The sequence below is a fragment of the Drosophila montana genome, unplaced genomic scaffold (assembly GCF_035044405.1).
Source record: "Drosophila montana isolate Dmon_TW-CO22-7 unplaced genomic scaffold, ASM3504440v1 contig_2178_1, whole genome shotgun sequence".
NCBI classification, from domain to species: Eukaryota; Metazoa; Arthropoda; class Insecta; order Diptera; family Drosophilidae; genus Drosophila; species Drosophila montana.
The window spans coordinates 2989223-3006872 of record NW_026997075.1 but is presented as its reverse complement, the minus strand read 5'-3'; the positions used below and the strand labels follow the sequence as shown (position 1 = coordinate 3006872).

General features: G+C 45.5%; 4 protein-coding genes across 6 annotated transcripts; 2 read left to right on the top strand and 2 right to left on the bottom strand.

Annotated features, from left to right (window-relative positions):
• Positions 1-440: 440 nt before the first annotated feature.
• Positions 441-1565, bottom strand: MED20 (Mediator complex subunit 20). Its single transcript, XM_064680780.1, has one exon. The coding sequence runs from the start codon at positions 1498-1500 to the stop codon at positions 760-762; it is 741 nt and encodes a 246-aa protein (XP_064536850.1). The 5' UTR covers positions 1501-1565; the 3' UTR covers positions 441-759.
• A 387-nt stretch (positions 1566-1952) lies between these two features.
• LOC135427405 (CXXC-type zinc finger protein 1-like) lies at positions 1953-4162 on the top strand. Of its 3 annotated transcripts, XM_064680905.1 has the most exons (4): positions 1953-2100; positions 2174-2295; positions 2355-2977; positions 3034-3429. In XM_064680905.1, exons 1-4 carry the CDS (start codon positions 2071-2073, stop codon positions 3285-3287), a joined length of 1029 nt encoding a protein of 342 aa, XP_064536975.1. In that variant the 5' UTR covers positions 1953-2070; the 3' UTR covers positions 3288-3429. The 3 variants fall into 3 exon arrangements, with proteins under 3 accessions (XP_064536975.1, XP_064536973.1, XP_064536974.1); XM_064680903.1 differs by having other exon boundaries at positions 2355-4162; XM_064680904.1 differs by lacking the exons at positions 1953-2100; positions 2174-2295 and having other exon boundaries at positions 2798-2977; positions 3034-4162.
• Positions 4163-5212: 1050 nt separating this feature from the next.
• On the top strand, positions 5213-14439 carry Erk7 (Extracellularly regulated kinase 7). The gene is made up of 9 exons (XM_064680907.1): positions 5213-5818; positions 5886-6106; positions 8149-8584; positions 8992-9182; positions 9249-9455; positions 10363-10527; positions 10588-10684; positions 10762-11234; positions 12031-14439. The coding sequence occupies exons 3-9, from the start codon at positions 8396-8398 to the stop codon at positions 14147-14149; spliced, it is 3441 nt and encodes a 1146-aa protein (XP_064536977.1). The 5' UTR covers positions 5213-5818; positions 5886-6106; positions 8149-8395; the 3' UTR covers positions 14150-14439.
• A 1094-nt stretch (positions 14440-15533) lies between these two features.
• On the bottom strand, positions 15534-17590 carry ric8a (ric8 guanine nucleotide exchange factor A). Its single transcript, XM_064680906.1, has 2 exons — positions 17418-17590; positions 15534-17343 (listed from the first exon to the last, which is right to left on the bottom strand). Exons 1-2 carry the CDS (start codon positions 17496-17498, stop codon positions 15745-15747), a joined length of 1680 nt encoding a protein of 559 aa, XP_064536976.1. The 5' UTR covers positions 17499-17590; the 3' UTR covers positions 15534-15744.
• Between the last annotated feature and the right edge of the window lie 60 nt (positions 17591-17650).

Here is a 17650-nt window from a genome sequence, read left to right as displayed (position 1 = left end):
AAATTCCATATTCGTTAAAAATGGTTTAACTTTGTATCAAAAATTAGCAGTTCGTTTATATTTGGTCGCCATTTATTATTGTATTTTTCACACACACACACACATAAACACAAAACTAATACGATTGCAGCAATAATAAAACTTGCAACACCAGTTTCTTACTTTTAAGTATAAAAACCATTAAACATGTCTTGTTGTGAGAAGACGCAACCTTAAAAATTATATTATCATTAAAAATATACGAACTACATACATTTTTTTTCGCTCGCATACTTTTGAATAAATACATATATTTTATGCACATTTTTATAAAACAAGCTTCCATTGTTTTTCCTACGTTTTTTCAATTTTTGTATTTGTATAACAGTTTGAAAGTAATTGAAATCATTTTCGTACAGTTTTTCTTTGTAAAGATGTTTTTTGCTTAATTTTGCTTTGCCTATCGAGAATCCGATATTCCGAATTTTTAAAATTTTTTTTTTTTTTACATTTTAAGCGCATTGGACGCAACTGTACTTTGCAGAAATATTCGTGCGAGAGTAACTTGCATATACGCATAATTTAAGATATTACCATACATATACACATACACATATATATATTATATACAACTATTGTGTTAAAAATACATACAAAATAATAATAAAAAAAGGAACAAAAAATTATTAAAATTTGCGTTGAGTTTTTGCTTATTCAAAAAGAGGCTGGAGTTCCTGCTTGTTGCTAGGTGGCATCTGGCGGCTCCAGCTTCACCTCGCATCAAGAGCGCCCCATGCCAACCGTAGAGGGCATCATCACAGAACCGATAGACCCAGCCGCACTACTCAGTGCGCCGTGCAGCTGGACATGCTTGCGATAGTTGGTAAAGTGCTCCAGATACTGTTTAACCGTGTCCATCGGCTCGTAGGTGTCATTCTGCTTGGCGTGCAGCTGCTGCTGGCCCATTGCATTCATAATCGTCTGTGTGGTGAAATAGGTGGGATACTCTTTGGCCACACTGATGCCGAGGAAGCCCTGCAGCATTTCGCGTATCATATCCCAGCAATAGGAAAGCGTTATGCAAGGCCTATAATCGATCTCAATGAGTATGCCTTTAAAGTGCTCCATCATGGTAACGGAGCCGAGCTTAATCACAAAATCGCCATACTCAAAGCGAGCGCCGCGCGACTCAATCTTCGTTTGTTTCTTGGACGTAAATGTGGAGGTCATTTTTAGCATTAGCAAATCAAAAATGCTGTCAGCCACAAGGGCCACTTGTTTGCCAGTGCCATTGTCAATTATGGAGAATGTTGAAGCTGGATACTCGGAGTTGTGCAGCACATGGACGGCTCGGGTCGGTGTTCCGTGCTGCGGCGTTGAGATAAAAGTTTCGCAGTCCACCAAAAACTGGCCGGCGTGTGTGGCGCCCAGTGAGAGCAGGCGCTTGCCCAGGTGATCCATAATGTGGGAACCAGATTTGCCCTCAGGCAGTGGATATGGTTGTAGCACAGTCACGCCCATACTATATGTATTACAGTTTTTTTTTTTTTTTTGTTTGTTTTATTATTTATAAGCAAGCAAATTTGCACCAAGTTGAGGGATTGGTATGACCGCAAATTGTATGCGTCTAAAATCACAAATATGAAAAATACCAAAAACAACATATCGCAGCCAAATGTTGGTAAAACGGTCTTTCACAAATTGCTTGCGTTGAGACTGACTGGCAACGCCGACATTTGTAATTGCATGTTTATGTTGATAGTTAAGGAAATGTTTCATACAATATGTTGAAATATTAAATAGTTTAACTGTCATTATTTATCCCAAGTTTCTATAAAATCTGATAATTGCTGTTAATTATAAAAAAGAATATAAACAAACGCATTGAAAATGTAGTAGATTAAAAATACTACATTTCGCTTTTTAAATTGGGGTGTAAGTCGATTTTTATAATTGCAGCGCCCTTTAAATATTGACACGACCACGCTATCGAAAACGAAAGACGTCATTAGCGATATATCGATACATTCATAACAATTCATATCACATAGCTGTTGTTTGTGGGTGGCGCTGGCTGTGTCCTTCACAATTATGGCGGATAAACGCAAATACAAGAGATCGGTAAATGAAACATAACAAAAAATGATTAGCCATAATGTAAGTGCGCATAACACAAGTCTTTTTCTGTATGTAGAAAGAGGAAATCGCCCGCGAATTCGATCTGCCCGAGCGCAAATCCAAAATAGCAACAATACTCAAGCAAGATGATCAGGCCTACTGCATATGTCGCACATCCGACTGCTCCAGATTCATGATGTAAGTTGAATAATATAGCCAGTTGTCAATCAATTGCGACTAATTAAACACTTTTTCAGTGGCTGCGATGGCTGCGAGGAATGGTATCATGGCGACTGCATTGGCATCACCGAAAAGGAGGCCAAGCACATTAAACAATATTATTGCCGCAGATGCAAGAAGGAGAATCCGGAACTGCAGACCATATTCCGTCTTGTGGCCACCGAGCGTGCGGCCGCAACGGCAGCTGCATCAACAGGTGGCGCCCACAGCGGATATGGCGCCACAAATGCGTCTGGCTCACATTCTGGACAAGCAGCTGCTGGCACGGCGGCGGGCACCAGTGGGGGTGCAGGCGGAACTGGTCGCAAAAACAATAGCGTGGCCAAAGAAACGAAGGCAGGCAGACGGTGCGGCACATGCGAAGGTTGCCGGCGACCCAACTGCAACCAATGCGACGCCTGTCGCACACGGGTTGGCCACAAGCCGCGCTGCATCTATCGCAACTGTGTAATGCAGGCTGCTCATCCGGCTCATCCAGTAGCGACGACAGGTCGCAAGCGCGAAAAGGGCAACGTTATCCAGCAGCAGCGCAAAAGCAAAGTTGTGCGCTCCGACAGTCCGGAGATATTTGTGCATCCAGAGCTAGAGGGTTTGCGACAGTGTCATGGACCGAGCTGCTGTTGTCAGGCCCGACCGCAAAGTAAATACTGCAGCGACAAGTGCGGCTTCAATCTCGCTACGAATCGTATATTCCAGGTGCTGCCGCAGCGTCTGCAGGAATGGAACTTGACGCCCTGCCATGCAGCCGAGGAGAATCGCGAACAGCTGGAAGTCATCAGACAAAAGCAGTCTATGGTGCGTTTTGCACTCGCCGAGCTGGAAAAGCGCGCCGAGGAGCTCAACATGGTGGTGGACCGTGCAAAACGCAGTTCCATAGACACACAACGGCCGCAGGACAACGGCGATGTGGAGGACGAGCAGAGCATGTACTGCATTACATGCGGCCATGAGATACACTCACGCACCGCCATCAAGCACATGGAAAAGTGCTTCAACAAATACGAATCGCAGGCCAGCTTTGGCAGCATCTTTCAGACCCGCATGGAGGGCAATAACATGTTCTGTGACTTTTATAATCCGGCCAGCAAAACGTATTGCAAGCGCTTGCGCGTCCTCTGTCCGGAGCACAGCAAGGATCCTAAGGTTAGCGACACGGATGTGTGCGGTGCGCCGCTTGTGCACAATGTTTTCAATCCCACCGGTGAATTTTGTCGTGCACCCAAAAAGAATTGCTTCAAGCACTATGCCTGGGAGAAGATACGCAGAGCCGAAATTGATCTGGAGCGAGTGCGTCAATGGCTCAAAATGGACGACCTGATGGAACAGGAACGCCAGTTGCGGCAGCAGCTCAGCTCGCGTGCCAATTTGCTTGGCCTGATGCTGCACTCCACTTACAATCACGAGGTAATGGACGAGCTGGTGCGCAAGCAGCAGGAACATTTCGCTGAGCTCGAGAAGCAGAAGCGGCGACAGGCGCACTATCAGCAGGTGCAGCAGCAGCAACAGCATTTCCAGCAGCTGCATCAGCAGAAACAGCAGCAGCAACAGCAGCAGCAGCAGCAGCAACAGCAGCAGCAACAACAATTGCAACAATTACAGCAGCAACAGCAATTGCAGCAGCAAAACTTAGAATTACAACAGCAAAGCTTGCAACTTCAACAGCAGCAGCAACAACAACAACAGCAAGAACAACAACAGCAACAACTTCAACAGCAGCAGCAGCAGCAACAACAACAGCTTCAGCTGCTCTACCAGCAGCAGAAGAAGCAGCAGCAATGACAAAAGAAGAAACCACAAACAACAAAAAAAAAAAAAAGAAACAAAACACAAAAAAGTTATCAACTAATTGATAAACGCTGCATAGTTTTTTACATTAGTGCATGCTTATATTATGTTTTTAACGAGCTAAGATATCCCTTTGTATGTCTCTTCTCTCCCCCCGGCCCCAGCCTATACCATTAAGCACACACAATAATAAAATTGACATGCACACAATATGTAAAATACACCGCAACCGATCACCATGGATATGAATATATATGATATTAACAATAAGTTGTGTGTATTACCGTTACCATCAGCAACCCGATCAACAGAATTTACTCACCGGCTGTTCTTATTCGCTTGCTTTCCCTCTCCCTCTCTCTCTCTCTCTTACTCGCTCTATGTTGTGTGCGGGAAGTCCTGGTGGCGGCAAATCGGCTCCCCCTGCTCCTGTTTGTTATTGAAAACTAAGCATCACAAATATTTATTGATAGCAACCTGTCGGTTGCGACTAACACTGGGCCAACCAGTCCAAGTGCATATCATTCACATTGTCAGTCTGAAAATTAAACGCCTGCACTTATTTCGCTCGTCGATTTTTCTTTCTCGTTCTAATCTGTCGTCCTGCTTTGAGAGTGAGCAACAGCAGCATACTATCTTAAATCCAATAGTTATATTTAAATGATCCATCATAGTGTGGCCATATACATATATGTATGTAGAATTCAGTATTAGGTTTAAGCAAAACTCACAGTTCAAAAATGCCATATTTATATGTAAGACATATGTAAGTTTAATTTAGTTTAAGTTTTTTCCTCTGCTCCATTTACTAATCAAATAAATAATCTGTGTAAATTGCATTGAATTTGTTTAAAATGCAGCTCACGCAAGCCAGATCCGCGTGTCAATGTGCCGAACATGTGAATGATGCGTCCTGAGGGACAACGGTACTCAGCCATAACCATAACCACCAAACCGATAACAGAAACAAGCACATACATGCATACATACATACATACATACATACATATGTTAGATATGTACATATATATTTATATAGTAGGCTTTGGCGGAATCGCGCCAAAGACAGTGTGAAAAACATAGTAGTCAGGGCGTTAGTCGTGTTGACCTTTAGAAATGTCGGAGACATTTGGCATCCATATTTTGTATACCTTCTACACAACTCGACAATAAAAAACACACAATTTTGTATTCAACTTTTGATCTTATTTTTCCAAAAATCACAACGCGAGTTATCCGAGACGGTATCCCTTATATATATGTATGCACAATTATTGCATATATATGTATATATATATATATATGTGTATATATATGTGTGTGTGTGTGTGTATGTATATATATATATGTTCAAGTGCAGTACTCAAATTGAACAGCGTGATTCGAAAGTTTTGCGGGTCCGCAAGTGGAAAACGTTCAAATTATAAAGTCGCAGCAGTTAAACAATTACCTTCAATTCGGTTGAGAAGCGCGACATCCGTATTTTAACTGATGGCTGTCACCGAATAACGGATCTAATAGCGAATACTGGAACTGATCTATCAATCAATCCAATCCAATCAATCAATCAATCAATCAATCAATCAATCAATCTATCTATCAATCAACCAACCAATTAATCACTGCAAGTCTGTGCCGTCGCTTGCTTTTCGTTCCTTTTGCTGTTGCGTTGTTCAAAATCGTGAACTTCTAAGAGGTTCGTTCTCTGACCGTTATCCGACAATCGAGACCACATCCCAAAACCGTACAAATATCTTTCACAGTTACATTTGGATTCGTGTTTGGTCTTAATTATTTTATCTGGTTTTTTTTCGTGTTTATCTTCTTTTTTTTTTTAATGGTGCATCGTGTGCAAATTGTAAGTTGATGCTGTCAATACTCTAGCGGCTGCTTGTACCTCGATTGTCCCACATTCGGCCTCGTCCAGGTGCACCCCACCCAGGTGCCACGAAGCTGCAGCAGTCGCCCATCCTTCAGTCGGCAGGTAAGTGACATGCATTTTGCCACTTGATTTTCAAAAGTAGCCCTGCCAAATTCTGTTTAGCCCATTCCCTATACTACACTGGGCTGCATAAAATTGCTTTTCGAATAGTTTTTGCTGCGTTTCATGCAATACACGATTGTAAAGACTGTAGACCTTAACGATTCGCACCCAGAATTATATTAAACATTTAATATTAAACTATGAATCGCAACCCAAATATCATCTCAAACCAAACCTGAATTTGGCTTAGTTCAAAAATGATCCCAAAATAATATACATCTTGGGCTGCAATTTTTATATGAATTTCTATTCTTTGGTTGGGTTGAGCACAAGTCTTATTTCATATTTAACTAAGTAGACTACGAAAGCTCATACCCTATAAATATGTACTTTATTAGATGTTGCTTACTTTAACGTATATTTCATTGTTTTTTTTTTAAGCTTTTTAAAAGTGCTTTTCCAGTTTTGTCAATATTTGCAGCAAGTCTTAAAGTTTTAACTGCTCTTAATAGAAACTATTAAATTAAATTTTTGAAAAACCATTAAAAATGTTGGCTCCAAAATTGTACTAAGCTTTAACCAGATTCTATTTCTGAATATTTAGTACTGAATATTTAGTAAAATTTAATGTAGGGTATTGAAGACTTGTGAATGAACTGTACTTTTTTACTACCTGTAAAAATATCCAAAAATAGCTAGATTAGCTAACTGAGCACTTCTCATTGCAAAGCCAAAAAGTAGCAGTAAAAAATCAGCCGACTTAGCTGGAAAATAGCTAAATTGGCAGCTCTTGGTTGGCTACTAATATTGATATGCATGCAAGGGAAAGTGATTTGCAAATGGTTCTCTTTGAACTGTTGACTTGAGCTTGAGGCTACTTTGCTTGGCTGGGCAGTGTATTCTTAACGTACACACATTTAAATGGGCTTAAATGGACTTCTTTGTGCATACTTATTGTTAAACAAATTCATTTTTGCTCTACTCCCGCCGATTGCATGCTCGAGTCGATGGCGTTTGAGGCGTTGTTTGACTGTTTTCTGCGGGGCTGCCACTTGCAATGACAACCACGACAACAACAACAACAACAGCAACAGCAACAACACCTGACGTTGCCCTGGGCACTTGACTGGGTCCTGGTTCCATTTGTCCATTTGTTGGCATTGCTAGGCCAAATGGTTTGCCCCTGCGTCTTCAGTTGTTGCCGTTGTCGTCGCCCACTTTCGCTTTTCGATCGATCTAACAATAATTCGCTTTCAATCAAAATGCTCCATGATTATTTGTTATACCCTGAACCCATTGAAAATGGGTAAAAAGGGTATTATGTATTTGTGCAAATGTATGTAACAGGCAGAAGGAAGCATCTCCGACCCCATAAAGTGACATTCTTGATCAGCATCAACAGCCGAGTCGATCTAGCCATGTCCGTCCGTCTGTCCGTCCGTCCGGCCTTCTGTCTGTCTGTCCGTCCGTCCGTATGTATGAACGCAAGGATCTCAGAACTTATAAGAGCTAGAGACTTGAAATGTTTGCTGTAGGTCCTCCTAGTGCCCGCGCAGATCGAGTTTGTTTCCGATATTCGATAACTTTCCCCGTTTCCAAGTAATCGATAAAAATCGATATCGAAATCCGGTTTTTTGAGCAATTTCCGTAAATAAAAGAGCTAGAGTCACCAAACTTGACATGTAGCTTCTAGAATATTATATATATATCAAGTATCTTTCATTTTATACCTATCGCCACCTCCCCGCTACCACCGCAAAGAAAACGAGCGTTATGTTGGAAGAAGAGGGTTCAGGGTATCCCCTAGTCGGGAGCTCCCGACTAGAACCTCTTGTTGTTGTTGTTGTTGTTGCTTTTTAACATACTTGAGAGGCCGTTTGCATATGGAGACGAGTCTGAGAATGCGAACGGCGACATTCACACGCGATGCTCCAAAACGGAGTTGCTATTTGGGAGCGATTTAAGGCGACAACAGCAACAACTTGCAACAGCAACAACTTGCAACAGCATGCACCTTAGTACAACCCCTCACCCCCCTGCAGGCGCCATTAAGAGTGTTGGAGGGCTTGCCACAAACTGGCGCCCGCCCAGGACGAAGCCAACCGACGCCAAGTCGTGCGAAAAGTTGGTGGATTTGCTGACAATATCATTGCCATTCCAGAGCTGGAGGTGGAAAAGCGGAAATTTCGTCGTCGGCATCGAAAACTGCAACAGCAGCAGCAGCAGCAAGCGCAGCAGCAGCAGCAAACGGAGAGGCAGCGGGAGGCGCATCAACATCAGGCTGCTCATATGAGGGTCCGGAAGAGCGAGCCACTTCATCATAGGCCCTTGATCAAGGAAAAGCACAAGGAAAGGAACAAGGACAAAGACAAAGACAAAGACAAGGAGAAGCTAATGGCCGAACGACAATCGAATGCTCAGGAGCGACGCATTCATGAGCTGGACCAGAATGTCGAGCGTTACTTCGAAGTGCGCAAGGTAGGCAAATTGTTGTCGTTATCGTTATCGTGATTGATATCGTTATCAATATCAATATCGTTATCGTAATCGTTATCAATATCGTCAACGTTATTAATATCGTTATCGTCATCGTTATCAATATCGTTATCGTTATCGTTATCAATATCGTTATCGTTATCGTTATCAATATCGTTATCGTTATCAATATCGCTATCGTTATCAATATCGTTATCGTTATCAATATCTTGATCGATATCGTTATCAATATCGTTATCGTTATCGCTATCGATATCAATTTCGTTATCGATATCGTTATCGCTATCAATATCGTTATCAATATCGTTATCAATATCGTTATCGTTATCGTTATCAATATCGTTATCCATATCGTTATCAATATCCTTATCTTTATCGTTATTGTATAGCGCCTGGGCAAGGGCGCCTACGGCATCGTGTGGAAGGCCACCGACAAGCGGCAAAAGGACACCGTGGCCCTCAAGAAGATCTACGACGCCTTCCGGGATGAGACCGATGCCCAGCGCACATATCGCGAGGTTGTCTTCCTGCGCGCCTTTCGCCACCATCCCAATATTATACGCATGCTGGACATATTCAAGTAAGTATTCCCAGCCGCACCAGATCCGCGGCTTGGCTATGCTTCTAATGCGTTTCTCTTGCCTAGGGCTGCAAACAATTTGGACTTTTATTTGGTGTTCGAGTTCATGGACAGCGATCTGCACAATGTTATCAAGAAGGGGGACGTCCTCAAGGACATACACAAGCGCTTTGTCATGTACCAGCTGATCAATGCGATCAAGTACATGCACTCCGGAAATGTCATACACAGGGATCTCAAGCCAAGCAACATTCTAATTGACAGCAAATGCAGGTAAGCTCATCCAATCTGATCTAGCATAGTATATAGAAATCTTCGGTCTAGAACCAAATTTCAAATTAATCCAGTTACTCAAAAACCGAAATAAAAAAACTTTTGGGGGTGAGATTCAGTGAGACTGCAAAATAACTTGAACCCAACAGTTGCATTTATCTAAACATTTAATTGTCAGTTGCCAATTTTGGGTAGACACCCAATATAGCCCGGAAATTCCTTATGAAAATATCTACGGCTATCGATATTTTCAGTAGAACGGGGCAGTTGAAAAATGAAAAGGTTTTAGGAATGCAGATTTCTAAACCAAACCTCAAGACAGGGAGTTGGGCTTCTGGACCTGGAATTCTGAGCAAAGAATTCGAGAAATCCCCAATTAAAAATTATTATTTTTTGCCAACTAGAAAGAGCTCCGAAAACGCGAACACTATGATTGAGTACATTAAAAGGAAGTTCTCTTATTTACTATAAACTGAAAGATATTTTATATATGTATATATATGTATATAATTTTCCAAGCTATATGCAAAATTTGGTGTCTCTAGCTCTTATAACAGTATTTCGATATCGATTACTTTTTATCGATAACTTGGAAACGGGGCAAGTTATCGACGAACGGGAACAAACTCGTACTGCGCGGGCACTAGGAGGACCTACGTTCAAAATTTCAAGTCCCTAGCTCTTATAGATGCTGAGATTCTTGCGATCGACTGATCGGCTGCTGAGGCTGATCAAGAATATATATGTATGTATATAGTTTCTTTGGTAATTTTTAAGGGGTTCGGGGTATAAACAACTGGCATATTTTTATCTTTGACCCTCCCGTTTTTTGGTCTCTTGTAAATGAGGGTATTCTCCGGGAGATCCCATAAGTATATAGATGATAATTATATAATTATGCCCACAGACTGAAGGTAGCCGACTTTGGGCTGGCGCGCACTCTGTGCTCGAAGCGTCGCAACAATGTGGACTTCGACTGCAAGGAGGAGCTGGACAATAATGAGGCGATGCTGACGGATTATGTGGCGACCCGTTGGTATCGGGCGCCCGAAATTCTGGTGGCCAGTCGCAAGTAAGCGTTGAGTAGGGCACACTTAAAGCTGATCTAGAAATCTCTTGTGCATTCCTGTAGATATACAAAGGGCATTGACATGTGGAGCCTGGGCTGCATTCTGGGCGAGATGATACGCCAGAAGCCGCTCTTCCAGGGCACCAGCACCATAAATCAGGTACTTATTACCATTATTATGATTATTTATATAATTATTATTATAATTATTATTATAATTGTTTGGGTTGCGGGCAGATTGAGAAGATCGTGAATGCGCTGCCGGATGTGACGGAGCGGGACATCGAATCGATCGGAGCCAGCTTCGGCTCGGTGCTGCTCAGCAAGAAGATTGTCCGGGATCGCCGCCACTCGCTGGACGAGATGCTGCGCAACTGTTGCGACGACGCCATGTCGCTGGTCAAGTCGCTGCTGGTGCTCGATCCGGATGGCCGGCTGACCGCCAAGGAGGCCATCGCGCACTCGTATGTGCATCGCTTTCGCACCGCCTCCGCGAACATGGAGCTGCGCACGGACATCAAGCCGCCGCTCGACGATGATGTGCGCTACGGCGTGGACGAGTATCGTTCCACTCTCTACGAGATGATCGCGCCCGACATGCGGTCCAGTGCACGGCACTCGAGCACCACCACACAGACGACCCCAACAAATGGCCCCGAACTGCAGCCGGGCATCACCACGCGTGTCATCCGATCCGTATCCAAATCCAGGTGAGTGCCCGGCATTAATTGCTTTGGCTGATGCGAGGCTCTGGGCTCTGGGTTCTGGGTGGTTCCTTTTGTTTGTGCAGGGCGCGTCTCTAGCTGCTCGCTCGCTTTTGCAGATATCGTCGCGCAGCCACAGCGACGACCACGGCCAGTACAGTGGACACCACAGCGACAACGACAACGATGACAACGATGACAACGATGACAGCCAAGACAAAGACAACAATCAACTGCAAACAACAACCGCAGCGAGCGGCACTCGCCAAAAGTGGGCGGGAGACTTCATCCTCCATGTCAACATCAACTTCTACTTCGACCTCGACCTTGACCTCGACCTCAATCCCAGCATCCCAGCAACAACTGCAGCGTATTGCTCGACCTGCTCAGCGCCGTTCCACATATCCGTAATGTCCATAGCCAGAACCAGGTTAGGCTTCCAGATCTGTTTTCGTTCGCAAAAGCTGCTATAATCCCATTCGGTTATATTTGAAATATAATATATATTTAAAGTTAGGTTATGTTCCACAATTGAATGCACAATTCCCCTCGACAACTACAATATGTTGGTATATATAGAAAATGTTTGTAATAAAAAATATTAAGAGCATATTTGAAACTTTGTGTCAGGAATAGTCAGGGATTGTTCAGAAACATTAGATAATATTATACGAACATTTAGTGTATGCATGTGGAGATCTCTCGCTCCGGGAGATCTCTCGCCCTCGCCGCCATTTCGCAATAATGCCACAAGCTTTTAATCAGCTCACTGTTCAACCCAATCCCAACTCGCCATTCATAGACCAGCCGCTGGCCATTTCCATGCACCTGGCAGCACCGGGCACGCGGAGCTGGCCGAGAAGCCCCCGATTACCACCTCACTGACCAAGGCCTGGGCGGAGGAGCAACGGAAGCAGCGGCATTTGGAGCACCAGCAACACTTGCCACAGCGCTACCACCAGCCGCAGCAGCAGCAGCAGCAGCAGTCGCAACAGCAGCAGTCGCAACAGCAGCAGCAGCAGCAGCAGCTGCACCAGAATTGCCAACATCACCAGCCGCAGCAGCTGGTGCATCGCGGGAAGCGCTATGCGAACGGGTTCAATGAGGTCGCTCTGCTGCGACGCACGGAACCGACGCATGTGGCACTGCGCCGGGAACTGGCCGCTGTGGCTGCAACGGCGCCGCGCTGCGTCAGCGGCGGCCTGTGGCAGGCGCCAGTTGGGCCATCGGCTGCAGCGTCCGCCGCACCGCCAGCTGCGACGGCCGCCGCGCCGGCGACAGCGCAGCCACCGCTGCGCTTGTGGACGGAACCTGTGCCGGTGCCGGGACCCTTGCCCATGCACGTGCCATCGCCGGCGGAGTCGGAGACAATGGGCACCACGGCCCAGCTGCGCGCACGTGTTCGCAAACTGCGCAAGGAGTGCAAGGAGAGGCGTCTGATCAAGATCAAGGAAGCGGAGCTGGCCAGGCGGGATGCCAAAATAGAGCTGGAGCCCTCCACCGAGGAAGAGCTCTCCGAAAGCCTTAGCCAACAATATTCGCAATTGCGCGACCAGACCATGTCCAATATGCATGCGGCAGACATGGTCAAATCGCATGCCGAGCAACTGGCCCAATCCCATGCTCAGGAGCTGGCCGATCTGCAATTGAGGAAATACGCCCAGGCGCACGTCAAAACTATGGAACGGGTGCTGCCCAAAACAATGCTGTTAGCGCAGGCGCAGGCTCAAGCACAGGCTCAGGCTAAGGCCCAGGCGCAGGCTTCGGCTCAATGCCAGACCTCGGCCCAGGCGCAGACTTTGGAGCAGCAATTGCGCAAGGATCATAAGCCCATCGACCTGTCATCCGCCTTGGAACGACTGAAGCTAGAGCACCAGGAGCTGCAGCAGAAGAAGTACAATATCAGCGAAGCCGATGCACTGAATCAACGTGCCCAGCAGCAGCTGATCCAGAAGCATCAAATGCGTAAAATAGCCCAGGAAGCATCCGAGAGTGCATTGCGTCTGCTCAAGCAGCAGCGGCAAATGCAAATGCAAATGCATCCAGATGATGAGGGCGATCGCTTCTATACGCCCGAGGGGACAATGCGGCAGGCGGACTCGCTGTCGCAAGTCTCGGCGCCGTTGGAGCCCGTTGGCGGCGAGCTCGGCGACAAGTTGGAGGGCAATATCAAAGCGTCAAATGCTTCGGCCGCTTTCGTCTGTTATAAGACGCGGCTCAGCCGCCTCGAGGAGGAGATGGCCAAGTGCAAGCGACAGCTGTTCCACTATGTGCAGGACAACCAGCAGCTGCTCACCAAGCAGAGTCTGCGCCAGCATATCGAGCGCCTGCTGCAGTCCTCGCCGGTTCAGCCGCCGCCGCAGCCGCCGCCACCACCACCACCGCCGCCGCCGCCGCCGGCATCGGCATCGGCATCGTTGACGCACCAGAGCGATGCTGGCCTGGATGTGCCCAAGCTGGACCGGGACAAGCAGAAGCAGCTGCAGATGCGCGAGTTCCTGGCACGCGACGAGACCAACGCGAATGCCTACGAGCTGCCCGATCTGTGCAACGTGTACAAGACCAGCAGCTGCCATGCCCAGCCGCTGATGTCTCAAGCCCTGGGCACACCAGATGCACGGCGTCCATTGTCACCCTCGATGCTGGACACGGGCGACATCGATAATATGCATGGATACGATGTTGGCCAGAAAGGCGCCCAACAGGCAACCCACTTCTATTCCAATTACTTTCCGGAACCAGTCAAGAATCCGGCGTTCGAGCATGCCTGGAACAAGCGGGAGCACGCTCACGGACATAACGCCAAGCGGCACCATCAGCCAGCGGCGTCCAGCTGCGATCGCCTGCGCATCCAGGAGGCCAATTTCTACGACAACTTTGAGCCGGTGAAAATCGACGAGCCGCATGCAACTCGCAAGTAACCAGACCCAGTATCGCCCAGTATCTCGGATGCCAAGCAACTTTAACAATAACAATAACAAACACAAAAAAAGAAGCAGAAGAAGGACAAAAACTCAATACAATGAAGAATTCAGCCAGGCGCACAGAAGAAGAAGAACTTCAAGAGAACATCTTGCGAATCATAAAAATATGTATGTACATATTTAATGTGCCACAGCTTCGAATAGAGTTTAAAGTTTTACTTAGTTGGACAAAAGAACAAAAAAAAAAACAAAACAGATTGGCTTCTTAATTGAGTATTTTAAAGAAATGTTTCATACTTACCAGCAAGATCCTAAGCTGAGCTGAGCTGGGCCTTTGCTTCGCTTCCTCTGACGTTTCGATATGTCTGAAATCCCATTCTTTTTGTCCTTAGGCTTTCCATGTTCGTGGTTTCTAGAAATAGTCAAAAGAGTTGATAATTTATAGTTGGGTTTCTCAACTTGAATTCAAATTATAAACAAAACAAAATCGAATCCCACTCGATTCCGACTCGTAAGTCAATTTTGTAGTCAAAGAAATAAGCCCCCCTCACCTTGATTGAGGTCCCAATCGGGCTTGGCGAGACTTCACTTCTTACAAAATTTCTTTGTTTTTGGTCTAATACAATAAAATATAATTTAATGGAAGCTTTTACCAAAACAGAATAAATAAAAACAAATCTGCACAAAATCGAAAAATATATGCCTTAAATTTTAACAATTTTCTATGAATTGAATGAAAAACAATTATAATAAGGAATTACAATCGAAATACTTTGCAAACAAGTACGCATTAAAAGTACGCATCCAAATGTTGGCCAACAAATCGAGTCTTAGATATTTATACATTTTTTTTTAAAGGGATTTCATTTTCTTGCAACTTTGTTTTCACAGAGAATTTTTATTAAGCATTTACGTATTAAGTACCAGCAAATAGAAGTACATGTATATAGTAAATATATCAACTATATGCTAGATATACCGTTAGTCGCAAATCTGTAGGCAACTAAGCCCCATTGACTATCAAAATTGAACACAATAAAGCTCTATATAGACTTCTATGTATGCCTAACGAATGAAAGTGGTAATACGCGAGTTGTATATATATATATATATATATATATATAGTTAAAATCTTAGGTCTGATTCTTCACATTCTTCCATTTTAGTTGGTGTTGAGCTTAAGCGATTATAAATACACATTTGATTAAGATAAATGAAAATTCACTTGCACATACAATACAAGTGAGGTAAATAGATAGAACAGCTTATATATATACATATATACATATATATATTTATATATAAGCCAACCGTCGATCTATCTTATATATACCGGAATAACAATGCGCTTAAGTATAAGTATAACACAAAAAACAAAAACTAAATATAAATTTGTCTATTAGATTGAAACGGCATTCGTAGGGCTACGGCCGAGGATTGTGTATGTATATAAGGTGAGAAAAGGGTTGCAGTGAGCCAATATAGAGTGTGGCTGCCAGGTGTGGCAGTCTGGGAGACGTTGTTGCCACAATTTGGAAGAGCCCAAAGACGATTGTTTTGCATGTTGTAGGCGAATCGATGCGATCCGTTGCTTAGGTTTTGCGCTTCTGTTCAAGCTGCTGCTGGGGCAGCTCCTCCTGCAACTGCAGTATGTGCTCCAGTGGTTGCGGTTTGCCATCCTTGTCAATTAGCGCCGGCTGCACGATGCCATCCTTGCGCAGCTTTTCCAGCAAATTGACCAGCTGCAGCGCCTCGTACTCTTTTTGCTCCTCGGACATGCCCTCGAGCGGATTACGTTTGGCCTGCTCTACACAGCCGAGCACCGGATTGAAGCTCTGCTGTTGTTGCTTGTACTCCTCCGTGTCGCTGTCCTCGCTGTCCGACGAATACTCGGCGCCCTCAATACGCCGGCAGTCGAGTACACCGCGCTTGGCAAACAAGCCAGCCGCATTGCCATATCCCGTGTACTTGATCATGCGACCGACATCCTCCTTGCATAGTATGAACAGTAGCTCAGCGGCCAGGTCACGCAATATCATGGCAGGCAGCGTGAGAAAACGGCAGAGATGATTGCGCAGCTCATTGCCAATCTCTGGCCGCTTGCTGACATCCTTCAGTGGCGGTAGGATCTCCTTTCGCAAATAGTGTCGCATGGTGCGATCGCTGCGTGCACACTTCACCAGCACCGTCAGCACAGGGGACAGTAGCTCATGGGAGCTGGCCTCTGCCTCCTGCTGGGCTAGTCCACCGCGCAGATAGTCCAACAGCACCGCCAGGCTGCGCACGTTGCGCTTCTCAAAGCACAAGGCACAGCATTTTGACGCCGGCTGCGGCTCTGTGGTACCAGATGCAACGGCACTCTGTGCACTCTGCGCTCCCGTGTCCGCTGAGCTGCACTTGAGCGTCAGCTCGGTGAGGCAGCTGTCCGATATGTTGGTCAGCAAATTAATTGCGTGTGTCACAACGGCGCGTTCCCGTTCTGTGGAGAGCCTGCCAAACCGCAATAGCAGTTCCCGCAGAACGCCCGTCAAATGAAGACTTTGAATTTCATATTCGTTGGGGCTCTTGTCCGGCGCACTGGTCACCGTGAACATAACCTTCAGCAGCTCACAGATTATGTTTAGCTGCTCCTCGCTGGCAGCCGTGGCAGAATCCGCCAACTTGTCGTCCAACCATTTGGTCATGTAAGTCAGTCCATTGAGATCAATTTGTAGGCGTGTACGCGCTGTTGGCTCCAATGCAGTAAGCAAAAACAACAGCTTCATGTCATAGTATTCCAAAGTGCATGGATAACGTGTCGATGAGGCGGTGCCCAAACGCTTTACAAGCACATCGAGACTATACTGACGCAGACACTGGCGCCGGCAGTCGGCGCTTTGATAGACCAAGTTACACAGGCATTTCAGAGCCTCGGCGATGACCTCCGCCTGTGCATCGTCTAGCTGTGGCTGTGCTCCATCCTCATTGCTGCTGGCATTGATGCGTGCCAGCGATAAGAGCGTACCCAGCTCCTGCTCGACGAAGTGCGTCTGCAGGCTGAACTCATCGCGTGTCAAAATGCGGACAGTGTTGAGACATTGGGCGTGCACCGATTGCAGGGTCGCGTCATCGAGGATGCCGAATATAGCCAGCCACAGGTCATGCCATTGGTTGTCCGTGTGGAAGCTATCGAAGGCCAGCAGATCCGCATGCTGCGGGCGTCGCCACAATCAGTTAATCAACAAATATTAGTCACAGCACGAAAATAGTGGATAGTGTGTTTTACCTTCTTATTAAACTGGCTGAGTATGTCAGCGATGTGAGCGGTTTCCTTGCGTTCAAGTCGTTTCAGCTGCTCCGCATCCATGATGCCGACTGTAACAATCTCGCCAGTCTAAGTGTGTGCTAATTGGATTTGTATTTAATTGAATTGTACATGCAATTCAATGACAATAATGTGCATGTACTAAAATATACTGAGAAAAACAGTATAAAATACTGAAGTGGTTACTGCATTGG